This window comes from Drosophila obscura, unplaced genomic scaffold (assembly GCF_018151105.1).
Source record: "Drosophila obscura isolate BZ-5 IFL unplaced genomic scaffold, ASM1815110v1 contig_179, whole genome shotgun sequence".
Lineage (NCBI taxonomy): Eukaryota > Metazoa > Arthropoda > Insecta > Diptera > Drosophilidae > Drosophila > Drosophila obscura.
This window is the reverse complement of record NW_024542766.1, coordinates 7,043,626-7,065,792: the sequence shown is the minus strand read 5'-3', so window position 1 is coordinate 7,065,792 and position 22,167 is coordinate 7,043,626. Positions and strand designations below refer to the sequence as shown.

General features: G+C 49.3%; 3 protein-coding genes and 1 non-coding gene across 4 annotated transcripts; 3 read left to right on the top strand and 1 right to left on the bottom strand.

The window, feature by feature from the left end:
• Positions 1-1,070: 1,070 nt before the first annotated feature.
• Positions 1,071-12,497, bottom strand: LOC111076510 (microtubule-associated protein futsch). The gene is given in 8 exon segments (XM_022370328.2): positions 1,071-2,070; positions 2,138-2,247; positions 2,315-6,309; positions 6,514-9,093; positions 9,095-10,762; positions 10,828-11,328; positions 11,388-11,569; positions 12,014-12,497. Coding segments are annotated over 8 exon segments (9,744 nt in total). The 5' UTR covers positions 12,240-12,497; the 3' UTR covers positions 1,071-1,588.
• Positions 12,498-13,596: 1,099 nt separating this feature from the next.
• On the top strand, positions 13,597-22,105 carry LOC111076523 (WD repeat domain phosphoinositide-interacting protein 2). Its single transcript, XM_022370347.2, has 4 exons — positions 13,597-13,933; positions 19,699-20,429; positions 20,495-21,049; positions 21,110-22,105. The coding sequence occupies exons 1-4, from the start codon at positions 13,896-13,898 to the stop codon at positions 21,208-21,210; spliced, it is 1,425 nt and encodes a 474-aa protein (XP_022226039.2). The 5' UTR covers positions 13,597-13,895; the 3' UTR covers positions 21,211-22,105.
• LOC111076522 (ankyrin repeat and LEM domain-containing protein 1 homolog) lies at positions 16,245-18,768 on the top strand. The gene has a single exon (XM_022370346.2). The coding sequence runs from the start codon at positions 16,428-16,430 to the stop codon at positions 18,576-18,578; it is 2,151 nt and encodes a 716-aa protein (XP_022226038.2). The 5' UTR covers positions 16,245-16,427; the 3' UTR covers positions 18,579-18,768.
• Positions 19,472-19,611, top strand: LOC121403983. The gene has a single exon (XR_005967630.1). It is a non-coding gene; the product is annotated as a U4 spliceosomal RNA (small nuclear RNA).
• Positions 22,106-22,167: the final 62 nt, after the last annotated feature.

The window sequence follows — 22,167 nt, the reverse complement described above, 5'->3', positions numbered from 1 at the left end:
CCTTCAATAGAGTTGTCCAACGCCTATGGGTCAAGTAATATGTATTTAAACTTTTCAAACATTTCAAATAGAGATTTATTGGTATTTAATTTGGAAATCGAATGATGCACGTGAGAGATCGGTTCTGATTTAGCATACGAATATAGAAAATCCCATTTCTAATTGCTTTATATTATATAGCATCAATTTCTAAACCATCAAAACCTTACCTTCATTTGGCGAAGTAATTCTAGCATTTACGAAAGTAAAAACGGTTTGCTTTTTCCTCTACCATTGCCGTGTCGTCAAGTACTTGGCTTATGCCAAAACAAATCTTGGTTAATGCCAAGCAAATATTAAACAACCTTTAACAAGTATGCAAAGTCTTAGTAGCTCTCAAATGTATCGAAATAGTTCTTAAAGAAGGTGCTCCAAATCTGTACCAAATATATGAGGGGTATATATAGGAGTATTCTTTTAATTTTATCTTCAAGAAAATAATATGATCTCACGAAAAAGATTATAAAAACACAATTAAAATAAATAAAATAATAATAAAAAATAAAATCGAAGCTTAAGTTTCAGTTCGTACCAGGCACAGATATAAAGACATTCGCATGCTATATATTTCTGTACAATCCTCACCAGTCTCTAAAGTTCTGATATTCCTTACCCATATATTTAAAATAAACTGTAAAGTGGAATTGTAAATAGAAGCTGCTATAAGCCATGTGCCTGCCATACAAAAAACATTTCTATTTAGTTGTATATATTTTGTAACTAATGATAAATAGTTTTATTTGCTGTTTTTTTGTTTATATTAATACACGGGTTGTTGCTTGTCCTCGTCGCCATTCTCTTTGATTCTAGTATACCATTTGCATTCTGTTGTATTTGTTTGTTTCAACGAATGGTAAATTTAAATTTAATTTGTTTAACATACGAACCCCCCTACATGCGTATCCTTTCATTAGTTTAGTTATTAGATTAATCTGTATGCTATAAATTAGTTTACAAAGATTGCGTTTTGTATTCTACTATATATATATATTAAATCCATATATATATCCATCCATCTATAGCCTATGATGTTTGTCGTGTGATTCCATTTATTTAGTTTATGCTTTTTAGTTTGTTTCTTCTTTTCGTTCTTTTAGTATTTAATGGTATGTATCAATATCTAAATTAATGCTTCGAATAATATAATAATACAGCTAAATGTAAAATACTAGACGTAGTTGATGGTTTCTTTTGCCTTTAGCTAATAAACTCTAAGAGCCACAAGCAAGTAAATGACGCGGGCAGGGGGGGAAAATAAATTAAATTGTAAAATGTGGTAGAGAAATTCCTTTTCAGATTTAGAAAAAAAAATACAAAATCATCAAACGAAACGAAACATACCAATTTTAAATACAGCACGAAATTCAACGTATTTCTGCTTCTATTGCTTGGGTTTTGTAGGATTTTCAATTTGCAATAAGTGGCCTAAAGCAGCGGTTAGGCTTCCTCCAACACACTCTATACACGCATCGTCCATCCCCTCCTTACGGGCTACATTTTATATACAGTCCTTTTGTTTTTGTGTATTTTAGGCACCCAGCGGCGCTTGTTATGTGTCGTAGTCATCCTGCTGGGAGCTAAAGTAGCTCACCAAGCCACTGAACTCGCCCACCGCTGGACCCGTCGCCACGGACGGCGGTCCGCTGGTGTCGTGCGCCGAGCCGGAATCCTCCTCTGCTATGACCGCTGCTGGCGAACCGACAGGATAGGCCTCCAGTGTTGTCAGTTTTTTGCTCGTTATCACCGTTGGCTGTGGCTGTGGCTGCGGCTGCGGTGGGTGCTGCTGCTGCTGCTGCGGCTGCTGCTGGGGCTTGTGGGCAATTGCTATTACTTCTGCTGGCGGCGCTGCAGCTGCAACAGCAACCGCAACCGGAGCTGGTGATTTGCCACGCGTCAAGGCGGATACCGAATGATTTGTGGGCGTCACCGTCACCGGCGGTGCACTCACAATCACCGAACTGGGTGCTGCATGGGCGGGTGGTGTGCTCAACGGCGGCGGCGGCGCATAGTAGCCATACGGTGGATAGCCGCCTGAAAGATGCACCAGATTAGAGAGAGAGACCTTCAGAGAGGTGGACCCACAGTTCCAGCTACTTACGTGCTCCTGCCACATAGTCCACGGCACCGGGACGCATATTGCCGGGCGGTCCTGGGGGTCCAACAACGCGGGGCGGATAATTGGGATTGCCATAGATGGGCGGACCGCGGCTGCAAGACACAATCAAAAGTAATCAGCAAATGCCCCTTGCCAGGAAGTCTCGAGCAGAGCACTCACCTGTAGGGATTCAAGTGGGGCGAGGCATGTCTCGCTGGTGGCGGTCCCGAGCCATAGACACTGCCCAGCGGCGGTCCGCCGTGATGCTCCGCTCCGTGCATGTACGGGGGACGCGCATTGGGCGGCGCTCCGCTGCTGGGCAGTGTCGATGTGGGCGGTGGCGCTCCTCGCAGCGGCGGCGGCGGTCCGTAGGTGGGTCGCAGCGCTGAGTGGGGCGGCGGCAGGCCGGGTGGCATTTGCGGACGCAGCAGGTGACGTGGTGGACCCGGCGACGAGGCTGGGCCCACGCCAGACGATGGCGAGCGCGAGCCCGCTGCAGAGGTGGGCGGCGGCGGCGGCAGCGGTTGGCCATAGAAACGAGCCAATTCCGCGCTGCTCGGATACATGCCAGCGGGCGGGCCCCGTGCATGCGGATGCGGATGCGCCGACAGATGGGTCGGCATTCGCGTGATTACCGACGCCTGTGAGGAGGCGGCGGCAACCGTTGTGGCTGGTGGTGGGGGGGCATCGTCGTGCGGTTTGAACAGCTGCGCGGGCACGCCCTTAATCTTGTCCACGGGTGGCGCCGCTGTGCCGGGTGTCGTCGAGGCAGCCGTCACGGCCGCCGCCGCCTGTTGCTTCTGCAATTGATCGCGCAGCGGCGTCACCTTTTTCCGCCTGCCACGCGGCTTGCTATCGACCGGCGGAGCGGGGCCGGCTGTCTGTGGCACTGCAGCCACCGCCTGTTGCGTGGCCACCGTGGCCTGGTGCATCAGATGGGCAGCCGCCGCCGCCGCCGCCGAGGGCATGGACATGACTAGTGGCAAGTGCTGGGCCGAGGGCGGTGGCGCTGGATAGTTGCCACGGCCCAGCGGCTGGCCGAGCGGCGCGGAGAGCGCATTCTGCAGCAGCTGCATGGCCTGTGGCGGCGCCACTCCCTGCGACAGATGACGCTGCAGCATGGGATGCATGCCATGTGGCGGCGGCAGCAGAGATGCAGGTGGCCCCGGAAACTGATGACGCAGCAGAGGCGGATGCATCGTCGGCATGGGCAGACGCTTGCGATGCGGCTCCTGCAGACCCGATGGCGGCGCTGCGGCTGCGGCTGCGGCTGCTGCTGCTGCTGCTGCTGCATGAGGAACTGTAGGATTTGGCGGCGTCTCTGGGGCTGCTGTCGACACTTTGCTGGCCTTGGCCTTGGCGGGTGTGGTGCGCAGCACCTCCTCGGGTCCGGGCAGCTCTCTGGCTGCCGCTGCACTGAACTGCTCCTCCTCCTCGACCATCCGGGCAATGGCATCCTCCATGTCCTCGGGCAGATCGGCATCGTCGAGCATCATTTCGGCATCGTCCAGCTCCTCGGACTCGTCCTTGTCGTCCAGGTCGCCAATCGTCTCGCCCTTGCGCTGCAGATAGTCAATGTCCAGCACCTTGGCCTGCCGGATCACCGACAGCGGCACCGTGGACAGCGAGTCCCCCCCACCAGCTGGTCCCTTGCTGGGCGTTCGCTTCTCCTGGGTGGCGCCGGCGCCGGCACCGGCGCTGGGTGCCGCCTGGCCACCCGGTGCCGTGCCCTTGATGGGCGTGAGGCGTGGCGTGGCCGCCAGCTTGGCTCCCTCGGCATTCTTCTCGGCCAGCATCCGTTTGATCTCCTCCTGCTTTTGGATGAACTTCTGGCGCTCCTCGGGCGGTGTGTCCGGCCGATGGACGCCCGGCTTGATGCCGCCGTCCGAGCTGTCGTCGTCAAAGTCCTCGATGTAGGCATAGCGACGGCCGCGCGTCCGCGTCCGCTCATCCGAGGCGGCTCCCTCGTCCTCGTCGGTGGATGGGGGCTTCTTCTTCTTGGACTTGCCCGACTTGCCCTTGCCCTTGCCACCCGTCTGCCCGGCGGTGGCGGCGCTGGGCTTCAGCGGCTGTGAGCGTGGCTGCTTGCCCGAACCCTTGCCCGAGATCGGCGCACCCTCATCATCGTCCTCGTCCTCCTCCTCCGGTTCGCTTTCGCTGATGTCATCGTCGGAGTACTCCAAGCGTTTCGGCTTCTTGGCCGGCGGCGCGGGTTTCTTCAGCTTGGGCGATTTCCTGGCTATGCCCGCGGCCGAGCTGCACTTCTTGTTTGTTTTCTTCTTTTTGGACGGATGCCAGGCGCCATCCTCGCTGTCGCTGGTCGTGTCGTCGCACAGATCCGCACTGTCCATGTTCTCGGTCAGCTCGGAGCCATTGTCCTCGTCGTCGTCCGTCTCCGTTTCCGTGTAGTCGGAATCCTCCTTCTTCTTCTTCTTGGACTTGGGCTTCTTTAGCTCCTCCTCGCTTTCGTCGCTCTCTTCGACCACAAATTTGCGATCCTTGCGACGCTCGCGGGCTGCTCTTCTGGCCGCCTTTCGCTGCTTCTTGCCGCGGCCCGGACGCCGGTACACCTCCAAGCTGGAGTCCGAGTCATCGGAGGCGGACTGTGAGGTGTCCTCGTCGGTGTAGCTGGAGGTCTTGAAGTCCTCATCGCTGCCATGGTCCTCCTCGGAGCTCACATCCAGCGTGGTCAGTTTGCGGGCCTTCTTTTTCGCTGGCGGCTGCTTCGATTTGCTGCGCTTCAGGGGCACCTCATCGTCGTCGTCGTCGTCGTTGTCAGAGCTGCTGCTGAATTTTGTGGGTTTCTCTGCCTTCACAGAGGCTGGAGCCTGCTCCTCGGGCGCTGCCTGCTGCTCCTCATCGTCCTCGGGCAAGTCGTCGCGACGCGCCTTCTCCTTGTCCGCCTCGATAATGGTCGAAATGTCCTTGCCGCGGCCCAGATTGCCCGCTCCGGCCACCTCATCCATTTCCTTTTTGAGCGCCGAATTGATGAGATCGTCGTACTCATTCAGGCGGTAGCTGACATTGATCTGACGGCGCTTGCGCAGCTTGTAGATGGGCTCATCGTCCGAATCGGAGAAGCTGCTGCTGTTGCTGCTCGACCCGGAGCCGGAGGCACTGCCCCCGGACTGGCTTTTGCCCGCACCGCCGCTGCTGCTGTCCGAGTCGCCGCCGCGTCGCCGTCTTGTGCCGCGCTTGGCTGCCTTGCGATTGCTGCGCCCGTCGCCGCGGCGTCTCTTGGGTTTGTCCGCTTTGCTCTGCTTGCTGGCCGCCTCATCCCGATCATCATCATCGTCGTCGTCGTCGTCGTGACGGGCATGGCGCTCCGCCTTGGAGGCCTCAAGATCTTCGGCCAGCTTGAGGGCCTCCCGCTGCTGTCGCTCGCGCTCGGCCACCTCAGCCAGACGCTTCTCCTGCTGCTTGTGGGCGACCATCTGATCGAAGCGCAGCAGCTGCTGCTCCAGGGCCACGATCAGATGCTCCTGCTGGCAGGGCGGACAGTGCCAGTCGCCCTCGGGTATGTAGAAGAGCACCGGGGAGAGGCAGGAGCAGTGGTAGCCCTTGTTGCAGTTGGGCGTATCGCAGAGCAGGATCCATTCGGGATGGTCGGACTTGCCGCACTCGTTGCACGCCTCGTCCGCATCGTAGTCCTCCTCGTTCTCCTTGCGCACCGTGCGGGCGCGCTTCATGGGCACCACCTGCGACTCGTCTTCCAGCTCGGATTCGGGCGAGAACTCGTGATCCGAGCGGAAGAGCGGCGAGCCGGGATCTGTGTCGTAGTGTGGTGGTTCCTCCTCTTCCTCCTCGCTGTCCGCCTGTTGATCCGAGTCCGAGGACCAGCCATCCTTGCCCGGCAGCTTCTTCTTCTTCTTTTTAGCCTCCTCCGCTTCACTGGCCTCCGAGGACTCGTCCTCCTCCTCTTCCTCCTCGCTCCTCGACGGCTCGGGCACTGTGGGATCTTGCTCCTTTTGGGCCTTCTTCTTTTTCTTGAGCTCCTGCTTCATGGACCGCAGTGCCACTTCCTCCTGCTTGCGCCGTTCGGCCTCCTCCTTGATCTTCTGCTGGGCAATGCGTCGCGACTGACGCACCGGCGTCTCAGAGTCCACGCACTCAATGATGTTGGTGGTGTCCACCTCGCGCTTCTTGCGCGGACCGCGTCCACGGCCCACCGGTTGCTTCGCGGGCGCCGCTTCTGCCTTGGCTTCGGCTTCGGCTTCGCTGACTTTCGTTTCATTTTCCAGGGGATCCATATCGATGGATTCCTCATCCAGGGGATCCACTGGCTCTGGGAGGGCCTGCTCTTTCAGGGGTTCCTCTTTGGGTGGAGGTGCCTCCACTTTGGGTGGAGTTGGCTCCACTTTGGGTAGAGGTGCCTCCACTTTGGGGGGTAGAGGTTTCTCCTCTTTCAGAGGTTTCTTCTGGAGAGGCGCCTCCTCCTTCTTTGCTGCCGTTTCTGTTTTTATTTGAGCCTTTAATTTGGTTGCTACCTTTGGGGGATCCACTTCAATGTCCTCCACCTCGTCCTCCTCTTCCTCCTCCTCACTGGTTTCATGCTTCACCCCTGCCTTTGCCTCGGGCATGGGTTTCTCCTTGGGTCCGCCGCGCGTTCGTTTGGGTTGCGGCAGTTCCGAATAAACTACGGCGGCCCCACCACGACGCCCGGAACGACGCGCAGAGCCCTCGGGAGGGGATGAAGTGTCCTTCGCGGGCAGCGGCGGAGATGACTCTCTGACTGGGAGACTTTGAGTTGGCGCTGCAGCTCGCTCTTTGATCTGGGGCGGCGTTGGGGTCGTCTCTTTGACCTGCGCTGGCACTGGAGACTTTTCTTTGATCTGCGCTGCCACTCGCGGCTTCTCTTGCACTTGGGCTGGGGCTGGCGACAGCTCCTTCACTTTGAGTGGCGATGGAGGAACCTTCACCATTGTTGGCGCTGCCACTTGAGACTTTTCCTTAACTGGCGGCGACACTGGAGTTTTCTCCTTGATTGGCGGTGCCACGGGTGTCTTCTCCTTGCCTGCTGGTGCCACGGGAGTCTTCTCCTTGCCTGCTGGTGCCACGGGAGTCTTCTCCTTGGCTGCTGGTGCCACGGGAGTCTTCTCCTTGGCTGCTGGTGCCACGGGAGCCTGAGCCTTCTCTTTGCTTGGAATTATCGCCGGAATCTTCTCTTTTACTGGCGGCGGCGATGTGTCCTTCACCAAGGCTCGTGGTGGCGACACAGACCTCTTCTTGGCGGGTGGCGGTGCCCTCTCCTTTGCTGCTGGCGGCGATGGTGTCTTCTCCGTGGATGGGGAGGGCAACGCATCTTTCTCCTTGATGGGATTAGTCGCCAAAGCATTCTCCATGCTGGAAATTGCCGTCGGAGACTTCTCATTAAGTGCAATGGTCGCCGGAGACTTCCCCTTGGCTGGTGGAGACTTCTCCTTGACTGCTGGAGACTTCTCTTTGGGTGGTGGCAGCATCAAAGGCAATGCAGCCAGCGTGGCTGGTGGCGGCGACGGAGGTGCTTCGTGCAGAATCTTCTCCTTGATTAAAAGGGGAAGAGGCGATGGCAGCTGTTCCTTGGTTGGTGCTGCCCGCACAGCCTTCTCCTTGGATGGAGATGGCGACGCGCCCTGATCCTCTTCTTCCGCGATGTCCTGCTCGTTGTTGCGTTTCAGCTTCTCGCTGACTGCCGGTGGAGCCTCGTTGCACGAAGATTCCCTGGAATCTTTGGCATCCTCGCTGCTGCGACGCTTGCGTTGACGCTCCTCCAGCACAGCAGGTGGCGGTGCAGGTGCTGGTGTGGGTGCTACTGTCTCACTATTTGTACGCTTCCTGGGTACGGCCTCCTCGTCGCTTTCCTCCTGTCGCATCTGCGTCAGCAGATTCTTCTTCAGCGGCTTTGTTATTGGCGATTTCTTCGGATGACTGAAGGACGGAGCGGGTGGCGTTGCTTCTCTGGCAGGCGCTGGCGGCAGTGTCGCCGCTGGCATTGGTTCTGTGTGCTGCTCGGGCATCCTACTGTCAGGCTCCTTTTCTGGCAATTTGTCGGGCATATACTCGGCCACCTTTTCGGGCGTTTTCTTCAGTTTCTTCTCGATAATCTCGGCCAGCGTTGGCTTCTGCTTGGTCACGGGCGCCTTCTCCAAGTGCCGCTTTGGGGCTATAATCTTGCGGCGACTTCGCGCATCTTCTTCGCCGCTGGACGAGGTCGTCTCCTCGACCTGGGTCTTCTGTGCCTCCACCTTGCGACGCGCCTCCACATTCGAGGTCTTGGGACGCATCTTAATGCGTTTGCCACCCACATCCAGATCGTCCAGCGCTTCATCGATTTCCTCCTCGTGCTGCTGGGCATCCACTTCGCTCTCGGAGGTGGATGGTCGGGCGGGTGCGGCCACAAAGTCGTTGAGGCGGCGCTTGCGATTGGGCAGCATCGTTGCAGGCTTCAGATAATCACTTGCTGTAGCTTTGATGCTCGTTGCCAAATCGAATTTAGGTACAGATTCTACAGCTGGAGCTTCCACTGGCAGGGATTTGCCTGCAGGCTCCCTCTTTTCGCCATTGTCCTTGGGAACTGAAGCCTTGGAGGTGCTGGGCAAATCGTTTTGTACATTTTCTGATGGCTTTTCCTTATTGTGAGAGCCATTATTGCTAGTTTCGGACTTCATTTCGGTTGTACCCGGTTCGGCGAGGGGTTTGGGTTGCTCTTTTGGGAGCATAACCGCTTCGCCGATAGCTTTGTGCTGCTCATTCGGCAGGGGAAGAATAACGGCTGTGTCGACGGCTTTTGCCTGCTCTTTGGGAGGAACAGTGGCCGGCGATTCGGCGACGATCTTAGGCTGCTCCTTGGGCGGCAGTGTGGAACTATTGTCATTTGGAAGGGTTTTACTGCTTTGAAGCAAAGTCGTATCAACAATCGTTTCCTTAACCGGTTCGGGCGATGATTCCTTGGCCTTTTCAGCATCGGTTTTGCTCATGCTAGTGGACTGCCGAGGCAGCAGGTTCTTTCTCGCTGCTTGGCTTGGGTCTGGAATCATCTGAAATCTTGTTGGAATCCTCCACAAATGTTTTCAGATCACTTTTAACCGTTTCCAATTCTTTTTGAACAGGTTTACCACCTGCTGTGGTTTCATTTTGGGTTTGATTCGCTTTGCTTTGTCCCGTTTCATTCGAAGCAGCGTCCTTACAGCTCTTTGTTGTTTCAGAACTGCTTTGAATCGTTTCAGAACTGCTTTTAATCGTTTCAGAACTGCTTTGAGACGATTCAGAGCTGCCTTTAACCTTTTCAGGGCTACTTTTAATCGTTTCCGAACTACTTCTAGTCGATTCCGTATCTGCCATCAAACCCTTAACCACTTTGGAAGCCTCAGTTTCTGTTGGAACTGGCCCATTATGATTGACAATTGCTTCAGGTTGAGTTTCCTTTTGTTCTGCATTGCTTTCAGTAGCTTTTGCGCTGCCCTTAGGACTCTTAATTGCCTCCACAGACGCTTCGCTGCACGCCGCGGCTTCCTCCTCTTCATTTGACTCATTTTTCGAGTGATTTTCCAACTCTTTTTCCTGTATATTCTTTGTTTTGCTTTCTTTAATATCGTCTTTGCGTGTTGTGGGCTTATCTTCAAGTGCTTGCGAGATTTTCTCATTCGTTTCAATCACTTTGATCTGGTATTCTGGCTGTTCTGTGTTCGTTGCTTCCTGGGCCTCCGTATGCCCTGCTGCTTGTGAGATTTCTTTTGTTTCGTTGCCTGTTTTGGTTGCTGCCACTTGCTCGGTTTGGGGCTCGGTCTCGGGCTCCGGCTCCTCCTTTAGGTCCCTGCCATTGCGTGGCGGTGTGCCTTCTCTGGGTGTGCCACTCTCCCCGTTGGTCTTCTCCTCGTTTAGACTATCGAAAATACTTCGTTTCGCTTCCTGCTGCTTTGGTGTTTGCTTAATGGGACTCAGCTTCAGGCAGCCGGGTTCACCGAAAAAGAATGTCGCCTTTGGCTCTGAATGTGTGGATGCTGATGCCGCCGCTGACGCCTCCGCCGTCGCCGTCACAGCTGCCTCTTCCGCAGGAGCTTCGTTTTTGCCATTTCCCACGAGACATTCGGCGCCACTGCCCATGCCAAACACATGGACGACAGCCTCCTCTATGGCTTCACTCAGCTCCAGCTCATTGTCGTCCGTTTCTTGATCGAAATGGCTTAGGAAATTGCCATCGTGCGGGTAGGCAGTGGCAGCAGCATCACAGTCGCTGCCAGAGCCCTGGCCGCTCACCGTCATGGTGGGCTCTTCAATGGCTTCGCCCACTTCGTCGTCGTCGTCGTCATTGTCTTCCTCATCATCCTCTTCGATGTCTGCTGCCGCACTGTCTATATCATCATCGTCATCATCATCGTCTCCACTGCCCTCCTCTTCTTCTGCCTCATCGAGTTCCGAATCTTCATCTTCCTCCTCGTCGTCGCCCGATTCGGCATCGTTCTCATCCTTTGTGCTTTCGTAGCGGCTGGGTTTCTTGATGCGTTTGGTATCCAAAAGCGTGGGTCGATGTTTCTTTTGCTGCTCCTCCAGCGACTCTGTGGGACTGCTGTCCACATCCTCAATGGAACGTTTCTTGGCCGGAGCCGGCGAGCAGCTGCCGCCCAGTTTTGTTTGCGTGATGAACAGTGGCTGCAACAAAAAAAGGGCAATAGCATTAGGTACTGCCGATTCAAGGCACTCTTTCGTATACTTACCTTGACCCTTTTGGCCTTTTGTTCGTCCTGATCGGGAGAGCGCAGTTTGATCTTCAAATTGGGCACCAATTTCGCGGGTGGTGGCTCCAACTTGATTTGTGGCTCTGCCTGCTCTTCATTCTCCCCCTCGTCTTCATCGTCGTCGTCTTCGTCCTCTTCTTCCTTCTCTTCGGGTGGTGGCGGCTTGGCAGGGCAACTGTTACTGCTGCTCGTATCCTCATCCGCCTCGCCAATATCCTTGGAGGGCAGCACCACCTCATTGCCACGCAGCCTGGCAATAAGATTCACGAATTCGTCCCGATTGGTGGCCACCACCTGCCAGATTTCCTCATCCAGATGCTCCTGATAGATGCGCAGATTGCAGTCATCGTCCTGGGTCAACCAGTAGGCATGCCCCAGTCGATCACGTCCAATGGGCTCCGATCGCAGGGTATTCGAATTCTGCGTGAGTATGTGGGCACGAAATTTGACATTGCGCTCGAATTGGCTCTCCAGGAGTTCCTAAAAATATTAGATAATGTTAGTAAATGGTTTATCAAGGGATAGCTATTCGAACTTACCCGAAATATCCTTAGTTTCACTTTTAGGCTGGAGTTTTTATAGCCAAAGCGTTCTATTTCCCAGGCATCTTGGAGAGAGTATCCAAAACAGAATTTACTGAGAGCCGATTCCCAGCTCTTCTCGTGCACCGTTTTGCGGGTCTTTCGCAGCAGTTTGATGTGCAAATCCTTCAGCTCAGGAACTTAAATATTATTGTAAATGTAAGTATTATTCATATAAATTCTCTTGTTTTTGTTCGTGCAACACTGCAACGATTTCTCTTTCATTCACAAATGCAACACTGCAGCGCTCTCTTTTACTGCTTTACCAGCGCTCTCACTCTCAGTCTCTCTGTTTGACTAATGCAATTACTACAAACACACGCATTACACGCTCTCTCTCTCGCTCTCTCAATAAGTGTTGTCAAAAGAGAGAGCAAAATTAGCTGGAATTTCCATAGCATGTGTTAGTTTAAAGTTATGGAAAATACACATTTCCCAAGAAAAACCACTACGAATATATGTAGCTTTTATATAACTGGACTAATAAATAGTTTTTCCTTTTGATACATTTAAGTTATAAAAGCAAAAACAGTGATTCAATTGCGCTCCCTCTCAATCACACTCACACACACACATGCACTCACCTTCATCGTTGTTTGTCAACCACTCCTGCAAATGCTTAAAATTCGGCAAAATCAGGCCCAAATCTTTGGCGAATTTTTGTAAAAACGCACAAATAACTGCGAAATCAGGATCATTTGCACACGAATGCAGTGTCGTGCTTATAGCATCTTCATCTTTACATTCCTCCGTTATTGCCTCTGTTGGTATTGTGGTCGCCGCTGCAGCCGTAGCTGAGGACGCCGCCATTTTTCATGCGTCCCCGAAACGGACCGAGAAAATTTCTTGTAGCACACGAAAAAAATATATATACTACACGGGTGAAATTGAGTTATTTCGACTGAAATGACTTGGCATTTGTTCACGATTTAAGCGTTTTTATTGCACGTCACTGTACTGCATCGATTAGTCATATTTATGGATCAAAATGTTTAGTTTTACATATTAAATTTGTGGTTTAAAACAAAAGAAAACATCGATGGCAGTCTGACCCCGCGGATTTACTAATAAAATATACCACCTGACCCTCACAACAATACCGAAATATACCTACTGATTTTAAAAGTATTCGCAAATATACCAAGACAACGAGCTTAACCCACGTAAACAGCTTAACAACTGTTTGTATATTATTATTGTATTATAATGATTATAAACATATACTACCATTAAATCTTTCACATAAACTTTGTTGAAATTTTTCAAGTTTCATTATATACATACGTGCGTACATAAGTACCCACTAGTGGACAATGGGTTAATGTGGGTTAACGTTCGTTTATGTTCACAGGAAATATTTATAGATTTTGATATTCGGTTCAATATTACAAAGCCAGCTAGGAGCCTCAGAACTGAATGCATACTTTTATCTGATGGATGAATCAATTTTCTAGAATGGTGGCTAATTTTAAGGACTTTCCTTCTATTGGATTTTTTAGAAAATAAGGTTTAAGCAAAGTAGGCCAATGTGTGTACGGAATTAGCTGTGTGTAGATACAATAAAATGTTTATTCATTTCAACCAATTTCAGCTATGAGTATGGCTATTGTATATCATATATCTTTTTCTCCAAGCTGCTTTGAGACCTAATTAATAATGAGATTTTTCTCTTTCTCAGATTGACATTTTTTGGCATATCATATTCATGAATATTTTTGTGTTCTGTTTATGCAAATATCTACAACAAATTGCTAAATTTCGTTGAGATAGATTTAAAACAGAGACTGACTAGTTTCTGCATTCATTGGGGCATCGGATGATACTAATTTTCCAAATTTTATAATATCCTTTTCCCAAGGTTATGCAGAAAATAAATAATAACATACATGTAAATAAAAAGGAAATATTGACACAAAATAATTAAAACCACTTATAATTTGTAACGGAGACTGTAAACGATGATTTGTTTTATATTATTCAGACCAAACAAGAAAGAAAAGAATGATTTAAAATAAAGAAAAATACGTTTTTGTTATTTGTTTTATTTATATTAGCGGTATATTTCGGTAGATTTACGGTATATTTTGAAAATGAGATGATATATTGCGGAATATTTCTGAGGGTCAGACGGTATATTTTGTCGCTAAATCCGCGGTCACATTGGTTTGTGTTTGTTGATAGAAAAAACAGTCGCAAAAACAACAAAGACAACGCAAACAGAAAACAAATTTTAATTGCTAAAAAATCGAATCCGAAGCACTACGCTTACTTACTACGCAGCCTGCGTACTTGTGATTGTGTGTGTTTTTTCCGTGTATTTCCGCTGGCGAGAAAGTGCAATAAATCTGGACATAATTGGCTCCGCTCCAGTGAAAGTGCTGTATCCCCCCAGAAGCCCAGAGAAGAGAGATATACCAGATACAGATAGAGATATATAATCAGCAAAGAAAGAATCAGCAAACAACAATGACCACATATCAAATGAATTTCAATCAGGACTTTACGTAAGTTATTATAATAAATTACCATCTAACAAGACAAAAAGCCTTGGGGGGGAGCACCAAGAAAGAAGGTCACTATGGCGAAAAACTAAATACAAACAGCTATTTAGATACAAAAACACACAGCTGCTTTTGGGCAGGGGAGGGGTTGTGATGTTAGTGTAGAGGGGGTGGGCGCAATTGATGTGTGTGTATGACACTTACTGAAACTACTGCGACGAGTGTTTAGATTATAATGTTTATCATATTAAACTACGCATGTTTACTCTAGTATTTAGAATATATGCAATAAGTTCGCATATAAATCTGTGCTTTAGTAAGTGTCATACGTGCATTAATAGCGCTACTGATATTTGTTTGTGTGGCTGCCTGTCTTTATTTAGTTTAGCGTGTATGGGTGTCATTTGCATTTGTGTTTGCAGTTTATTGGAACATGCAAACAAGCAGTTCTAATAACAACGACATGCATATTATGAAATACAGTTAAAGCATGATGTGTGACGAGGAGGAGGGGGGAAGGCCACATTACACTAAGCAACAAAACAGGGAAAAAGTGGAGCTTGAAGAGCGCCAATTGAATGCTTTTGACTCCAATTATGTTGCTTAGTGTATGAATCACAAACACACACACACAGGTACACAGCCAATACACAACAATGGCACACATTCACCTACTCCCCATAAATGCGCAACAGCTGATGTCTCGCACTGCCTTATAAATAATGCATACAGCCTCACAAACAAATCTTTGTGTGTCGTCTGGCAAGCTTAATTAACCTGTTTTTTTTTTAGCACTTATTGTGATTATTTTTGCTCAGCTGATGTCATTAGAATAATTCATGCACACATACACATGCATGGGCGTACCTGTATTTTAGTGCCGTTAGTTCTGGACAACTTTGATCTGCTCTGGTTTTGCTTTTGCTCTGGTTTTGCTTTTGAATTGCCATCTCCTCCCCCCACTCTCGACGCACTCAGAGCAGAAAGCATAGAATGCAGAGAACAACAGTAATCAATATTTCCACTTATGGCGAAAATGAAAAAAAAAAAAAGCACACACTCATAGCCGTAAGTGCAATAAAACAACAAGGCAAGCAGTGGATGCGATGCGATGTGCGCGTCATAAAGCGGGGAACAAAGGCAGGCCGTAGACAAGAAAGAGACAGCAAGCTCAGCGCTTTCTAATCAGAAACAAATCAATTAGCTCCGTGCCCCAGGGCGGGTGAATGTACGCCAAAGAAAAAAGTAAACCAAATAAAAATAGAAATTATAAATTGCAATCGAGCGGGCACTTCCTTTGACTTTGGTTCCACACAAGTTCAAGGGGAATCAAGAAAACAAATCAAAGGGCAACGAATGCAGTGATACCCTACAAAGATTTGCGCTGATGAACTTATGATAGTTATGCCAACTTATTAGTACAGTAAATCTGTACTTTGCTTTCTTCTCTGCGGTGCAAACATCTCACGGCACTCGTTATACCCTCTGCTAGAGGCATACCCCTTGCTAGATCTTGAGAACTGATAACTCTAATTGAACGCTCCAAAAACACGTGATGGAAAAGTGCTTGTTATTGTTTGTGCGCCCCAGCTGCAGTGTCGGAAAAGTCAATATTTTTGTTGTTCCTCTGTTTATTTGATTGCAATTTCCATTTTGTTTGGGTTTTTATTTTATTTTATTTTTTAATTTTTTAATGCGAATGAACTGCAATCCACCTTTGACTTGCTGACTGCTACAGAAATTGATAGCCATCTCATTGAGCTTTTAACTTAAATTTATGATTGTGTGTGCCTATGCGTCATTGTTAAATATATAAACAAATATATACATATGTGTATGTATGTACGCAGTTTTTTGGTTAATCATTGGGATTGTTAGTAAACAACCCAAAGAGATCGCGAAAACAACAAAGAAAAGACCTTAACGCTATCGCACTGCCCAGTATCATGGCAGGGGGCCAGTGGGGGGGGGACACCAACAAGGCCAGACGCAACCTTGGGCCCCATTTTAGCAACTACGATGACGGCTACGCCTTTGGCGGGAAACTAGTTTTGATAGCACAAAACAAAACCCGAAAAACAAAAAATAAATCACCCGAGCGGGCACGTGTTGCGCTCTCAGAGCGAGATATAGCTTAGGCTTATCGCCCTAAACGTGCTCTAAATACCAAAACATAGCACATAATGTGCCAAATCTGTAGTTTTCAAGAACAACAACTCGCAAAACAACTAAAACTGGGTCAGCAGTAGCTTCAAATTTGGCGCTCAGTAAATACCAGTGTAAAAAATACCAACTAAAATATACTAACGCCGAATGGCATATGCAGCGTTTACCAACACTTGCCAAGTGCATAGGAAACAAAAACAAAGCGCTGACATTGAAAAAAAGCGATAATTTAACAATAATTGGGTGCAATTTAAAGCGGAGAGTGAGAGAGAAATTAGAGCGAGCGAGAGAGCGATAGTGTGAATGGGGAAAAATCAATTATCCGTTTGCAATGGAGCAGCGTGCGAATTTCCTGGCACTCACCCTACTGGACGCCCTGGAAGATGAGAACGAGGCGGACATCTTGTCGATGCTCGACAGGAATGTGATAAATGCTGGAATTGTGCCCTGCGACCGTGGCCTGGCACCGCTGCACTATGTGTGCGGCATGCGAAACGAGCAGCTGGCCCGCCGCATACTCGAAAAGTTCCTGGAGAGCCCCGACTTGGATGTGAACGCCTTGTGCGATGGACAGACAACGGCCCTGCATATAGCCAGCATCTATGGGCGAGTGGAACTGGTGCGAATGCTGCTGCAGCGTGGGGCACGCGCCGATCTGCCCGATGATGAGAACAAGCTGCCGGTGCACTATGCCATCGAAGAGTGCCACTTCGAGGTGCTGCAGCTGCTGCGGGATCACATCTTTCGCGAGAAGCACAAGCAGAAGAACCTGAGGCTGCCGCAACATCAGGCCGTGGCCAGCCCCACGCCCAATCAGATCCTTAAGTACAACTATGATGTGACATCGCCCTATTACATTAACATCACCCACAGGCGCCACAAGCCGCAGCCCAAGTTTCCAGATATCCCGATGGACGCCACCACGCTGCCAGACGAGCAGTCGGTGAATCTCTTCACACTCACGGAGGCCCATCTAACGCAGCTGCTGCAGAGCCAATGCCAAGAGGATCCAGACCAGCCAAAGCGACGTTCCATCATCGAGAGCTGGCGCGAGAAGGTGGAGCGCTCGCGGGCGCGTCAGTCGCTGATGCACAAGTACGACAAGCATGTGGAGGCCATAGTGGAGGAGGCACTGGCCCAGGAGGACTTCAACTACGAGCGGCACATGCAAAAGAAGCTGCGCGAGGAGGATGGCCTCGCAATGGAAATGGAGATGCAGCAGCAGCAAATCGACGATGCGGCAGCGCCCAATCGACAGATCTTCCAGCAGCTGGTGGAGCAGGTGTCACAGGCACAGGTGATAGAGCCCGAGCCGGACAACAGCTTTGTCACAGCCCGGGAGGCAGAGGAGCTGCCCGGCCACTCGCCACGACCCACAGACGAATACTTTCTGCAGATTAAAGAGGCCTACGTCCACACGGATGATGAGAACGGGTTGGTCTTCTACGAGGCAAAGTTCCTGCAAAATGATGAAAGGCAAGCCAAGAGATTTGCAGAGCGAGGCCCTCAGCCGGAGCAGCAGCAGCGCCAGCAACAGCTGGACAGCACAGTCAGCACGAATCTCACACTGCCACTGGACTACGAGACGGACGCACTGCGACGAGAGCTCACCCAATTGGGTGCCTCTGTGGGTCCCATAACCAAGACCACAAAGAGATTGTACATCAAACAGTTGATCAAGTACAGAAGGAACACGGATGCCTTGCTGGCCGCCCAGAAGCATGCCCAGGAGTCGCAAATCCGCTATTCGGTGGAGCTGCACAGGACGCTCCGTTCGCCAGAGGACTTTGAGCGAATCAGCGAGTTTATGCCACAGGAGGCGGCCTCATCGGAGCACTTTGCCACGGCGCCTATTGTGAAGAGAACGCTGCGGGAGGGCCATCTGAAGCAGAGCTTCATCTACATGCTGATTGATCCGCGTATCTCGCGCAATCTACCCGGCGAGAGCACCTTTCTGGATAAGTTCAGCATCTGGCAGCGATTCCTCGACTCCATCTTCTATGTGGGCAAGGGAAAATCGTCGCGGCCGTATGCCCATCTGTACGATGCCATGCGCCAGCACACGCGACTCAATCAGAAGCGCGACAATGGTCGGGAGCGAACAGAGAAGGCGGAACGAAAGGGCGGATTTCGCACACTGCAGCCGGATGTGTTTAAGTCGCCGCCGGCGCGTGATGCCAAGCTTCTGGGCAGCAAGAAGCTCGAGCGGATACTGGAGATTTGGCAGAGCGAAAGCGGCGTCGTGTGCCTGCATGTGTTCCATAACATAATGCCCATTGATGCGTACACGAGAGAGGCCTCCATTATCGATGCCATGGGCCTGGGACACCTGACAAATCTGAAGCGTGGCGATTACTACGGACCCGCTCAGTCGTGGACCATGAAACAGAGGAAACATTTGGGCATTGCTCTGCTCTACAAGGCGATGCACATCTACCTGGCCGAGGGCGAGTCCCAGTTGTCGCCCAGCGACTTAATTTGATTCGATTAGATTAATAGGTCACTAAGCTAAGCACTAAGTAGTTAGGCAATTGGGTACCCAGTACGTACAAAGTGCAAACATGTTCAAAAAGATTGATCTCTTGTATTTAAATTTAAAGAAAAACTAAAACTAATTAAATAAGTAATAAAATAAAGAAATTGGGTCAAAAGTAAATTCAAAAGGCAGAAATTTGTGTCAGTTGGTATTTTCCCCATAAAATGTACTAAATTATGCCTAGCGCCTCAGCGTTGTAGTGCTGTCTCACTCGCACTTTTAGTTGTGCTGTGGCGAGGAAATGGGCACTCAACAGGCTTGCCGCATACCCTGGGTTCGAAACCCACTCTGGTTCAATAGTTTATTATGTTATATTTTTTTTTTTTTAATTTTTCTCTCTTTTATGTTGTATTACTCATTTTCAAGTCATATTTTCTTGAAAATAGTTCAACAATTGGTTGAATTGCTGTACTTTATGTGCTTTTAGCATATGCAAACTATGCCAAAATTCCTTGCTGATCGCATGATCATTATTTGCCATGCATTATTTTATGTTTTATTTGAACACAAGCAAAATCAATTGTAATTGCAATCATTTTTGTAGTTTATCAATGCTACAAATGCAGCTGCTTGTCTGGACAAACAGCCCCCCGCCGACTGCACACAAAAACCTCCCTTAGCAACTCCTCACTCCAAATCTCGCACAAAGGATGCAGTTGCAGCAACAAAACTGCAGTAGAGTAGGTAGCAACAACAACGGTAGCCCAAAAGCATGCTGTGCTTTTTTGGGCAGGCCAGAAAATGCGTGACTGTTTGCTGGAGGCCTGCATGGCCTTAGAATTCCCAACCAGTACTGGCGGCGCCGGCATGGAGAGAGCATTGATTTCGAATGTCAAGTTATCTTTGCGCAGTGGCAATACCGTAACCGATGAAGTTCTACTGAGGTGCGGTTATTGCTAGTTGAAAACTTTAACCAATACCCCGCCATGGGGACGTGAAATACCGTCCACTACGGCAATTTTTGCAAGCCCGAGAGGGCTAATAATTCAATAAATAAACAAAGCTAAATCTAAGCTAAGATTAAGGAAAGAAATATTGTAAAGTTAATGGTTGAATTTTGTTGCAGCTCCCTGTCCGTGTTGAGTGCCACGGGCTTGCGACTCTACTCGATAGCCGGACAGGATAAGGTGGAGGAGATCTTTGCCAAGGACAATACAGAGCAAATACGGATTGTGGAGCGTCTGTTCAACAGCTCGCTGGTGGTGCTGGTCACCTCGCAGAAACCCAATTGCCTCAAGATGCTGCACTTCAAGAAGAAGCAGGACATTTGCAACTGCTTCTATCCGTCGGAGATTCTGTGCGTGCGCATGAATCGCCAGCGATTGATTGTCTGCTTGGCGGAGAGCATACACATCCATGACATACGCGACATGAAGATCCTGCATTCCATCGAGAACATAGCGCCCAATGAGCTGGGCCTCTGCGCCCTGTCCCTCAACTCACATTTGGCCTTTCCCGTCTGCCAAACGAGCGGCGAGCTGCGCATCTTCAATGCGAATAAGCTGAGAACGGGGATGACCATCAAGGCCCATGACACGCCCCTCTCAGCGTTGACGTTCTCGCCCAGCGGGGCGCTGCTGGCCACCGCCTCGGAGCGGGGCACTGTGATACGGGTGTTCTGTGTGAAGAATGGCCAGCGGGTGCAGGAGTTTCGGCGCGGAGTGAGCTGTGTGCGCATTGCTTCCCTGGTCTTTGCGGCAAGCGGCGATTTTCTGTGCGCCTCCTCCAACACGGAGACGGTGCACATCTTCAAGATTGATGCACGAGCCGTGGAGTCTGTGGAACTGAAGGCAATTGGTGAGTGGCACCAATGTGATTCCCCCCCCCATGATTGAGTCAAGACTAAACTATCCACTTTTCAGCGGAAGTGGCTGCCAAATCGGACAGTGCCTGCAAGGATGCTGCAGCGGCGGCGGCGGCGGCACCACCACCAGCCACAGAAGAGGCCAGTGCCACGCCCGTTGCCAGTTGGGGTGGCATGTTCTCCAAGGCGGTGTCATCGCTGCTGCATTCAACGCAGGTCAGCGATGTACTCGCCCAAGATCGATCCTTTGCGACCGTGATGCTCGCCCAGGCGGGACTCAGGCACATCTGCGCGCTGACGCGCGTGCAGAAGGAGCTGCGACTGCTGATAGCCTGCGAGGATGGTTTCCTCTATGTGCACGAGTTCAATGCAGAGCGCGGAGGTAGCTGCAAGCTGCTAGCGGTCCACGATCTGAGGGGAGCCCTCGAGGATGTCATCGAGCTGCAGCTGAGCGAGAGTGTGCTGCGGATGCAGGCCAAGCCGGTGACCACGCCGCAATCGCTGACGCTGCTGAAGAGCTGTGCGGCCAGTGTGCTCATTGAGAATCCCGATCCGATGCCGGATAACAGCTACGCGAGCATTCTCAGGGGAGATCAGGCGGATGCCATGTCAGGTGAGGGCAACAAATTGAACAGAAAATCGATCAAAACTAAACGATTCTATATCTGCACAGATTCCGCCAAATTTCGTAAACTCTGCGATGCCATCGACACTCCAACGAAGCTCTACGATGAGCGGCAATTTCCGCCCGTCGCCATTGCGGCCAAAGATTGACCAAAACGCCGCAGTTCCCTCAACATGGTCTTTGTAGAGAAACCATAGAAAAATCGAAACCCAAAAAAAACAATATAAAACCCCCTAGAAAAGTTGTCCAAAAAAATTTACTTTTAGTTCTGCTAACAAGCAAAAAACCAACAAAAAGGAAATACTCCAAACGAGAAAATATTAACAAAAAAAAAGTATTTTAATTTATATTTAAACTATAAGAATTAATCCACACATTAATTTCCAATCGATTTTGTATATATACGCGTATATCTTTAACTGTAGAAACTTTCCCTAAAATGTTTAACAAATTTATAACTTGGCTTTCTCATTCCGTTTATATGTAACTCCATTTGTCCAAGTATTCTCATAGATTCTCTCTCTCTAATGCAGTTATACAAACTCTGTAATTTTGTATGATATATAAATATATTTAGTGATATATATTATAATAGTTAATAGTTTAAAGACTTAGCAAATTGTGCGTTAGAAGCTCAACAGAAAATCCAAAAAAAAAAAACAAAAAATAAAAAATACAGGAGGAAAAGCAACAAATAATGTACCTTAAACAAAACTGAATGAAACACTAAACGTATTCAATTAGCTTTGCAAATAATTAATCTAACATTTAAATGTTTAACAAACAAACGTAAATTATATTATATTATAAATATACAAACAAAAAAAAAAAAAAGCTCGGAGCAGCGTAATGTCAATGAAAATTCTTAAGTATTTAAAATATGCATAAATTTCAAAAAAATTAGTTATAAATTATTAACTTTCGGCATGACATGACACGACATAACTTATATATCTTATTAGAATTGCAATCAATGAAAAAAAGCAATTTAAAGAAAGATTAAAGCAATTTATTATGTCCAAAATAATTTTATTTAATTTAATTTAATTCAATTAAACGAAGCAATTATTATAAAATACAAAAAATGAGAAGAAAAGATGAAAAAC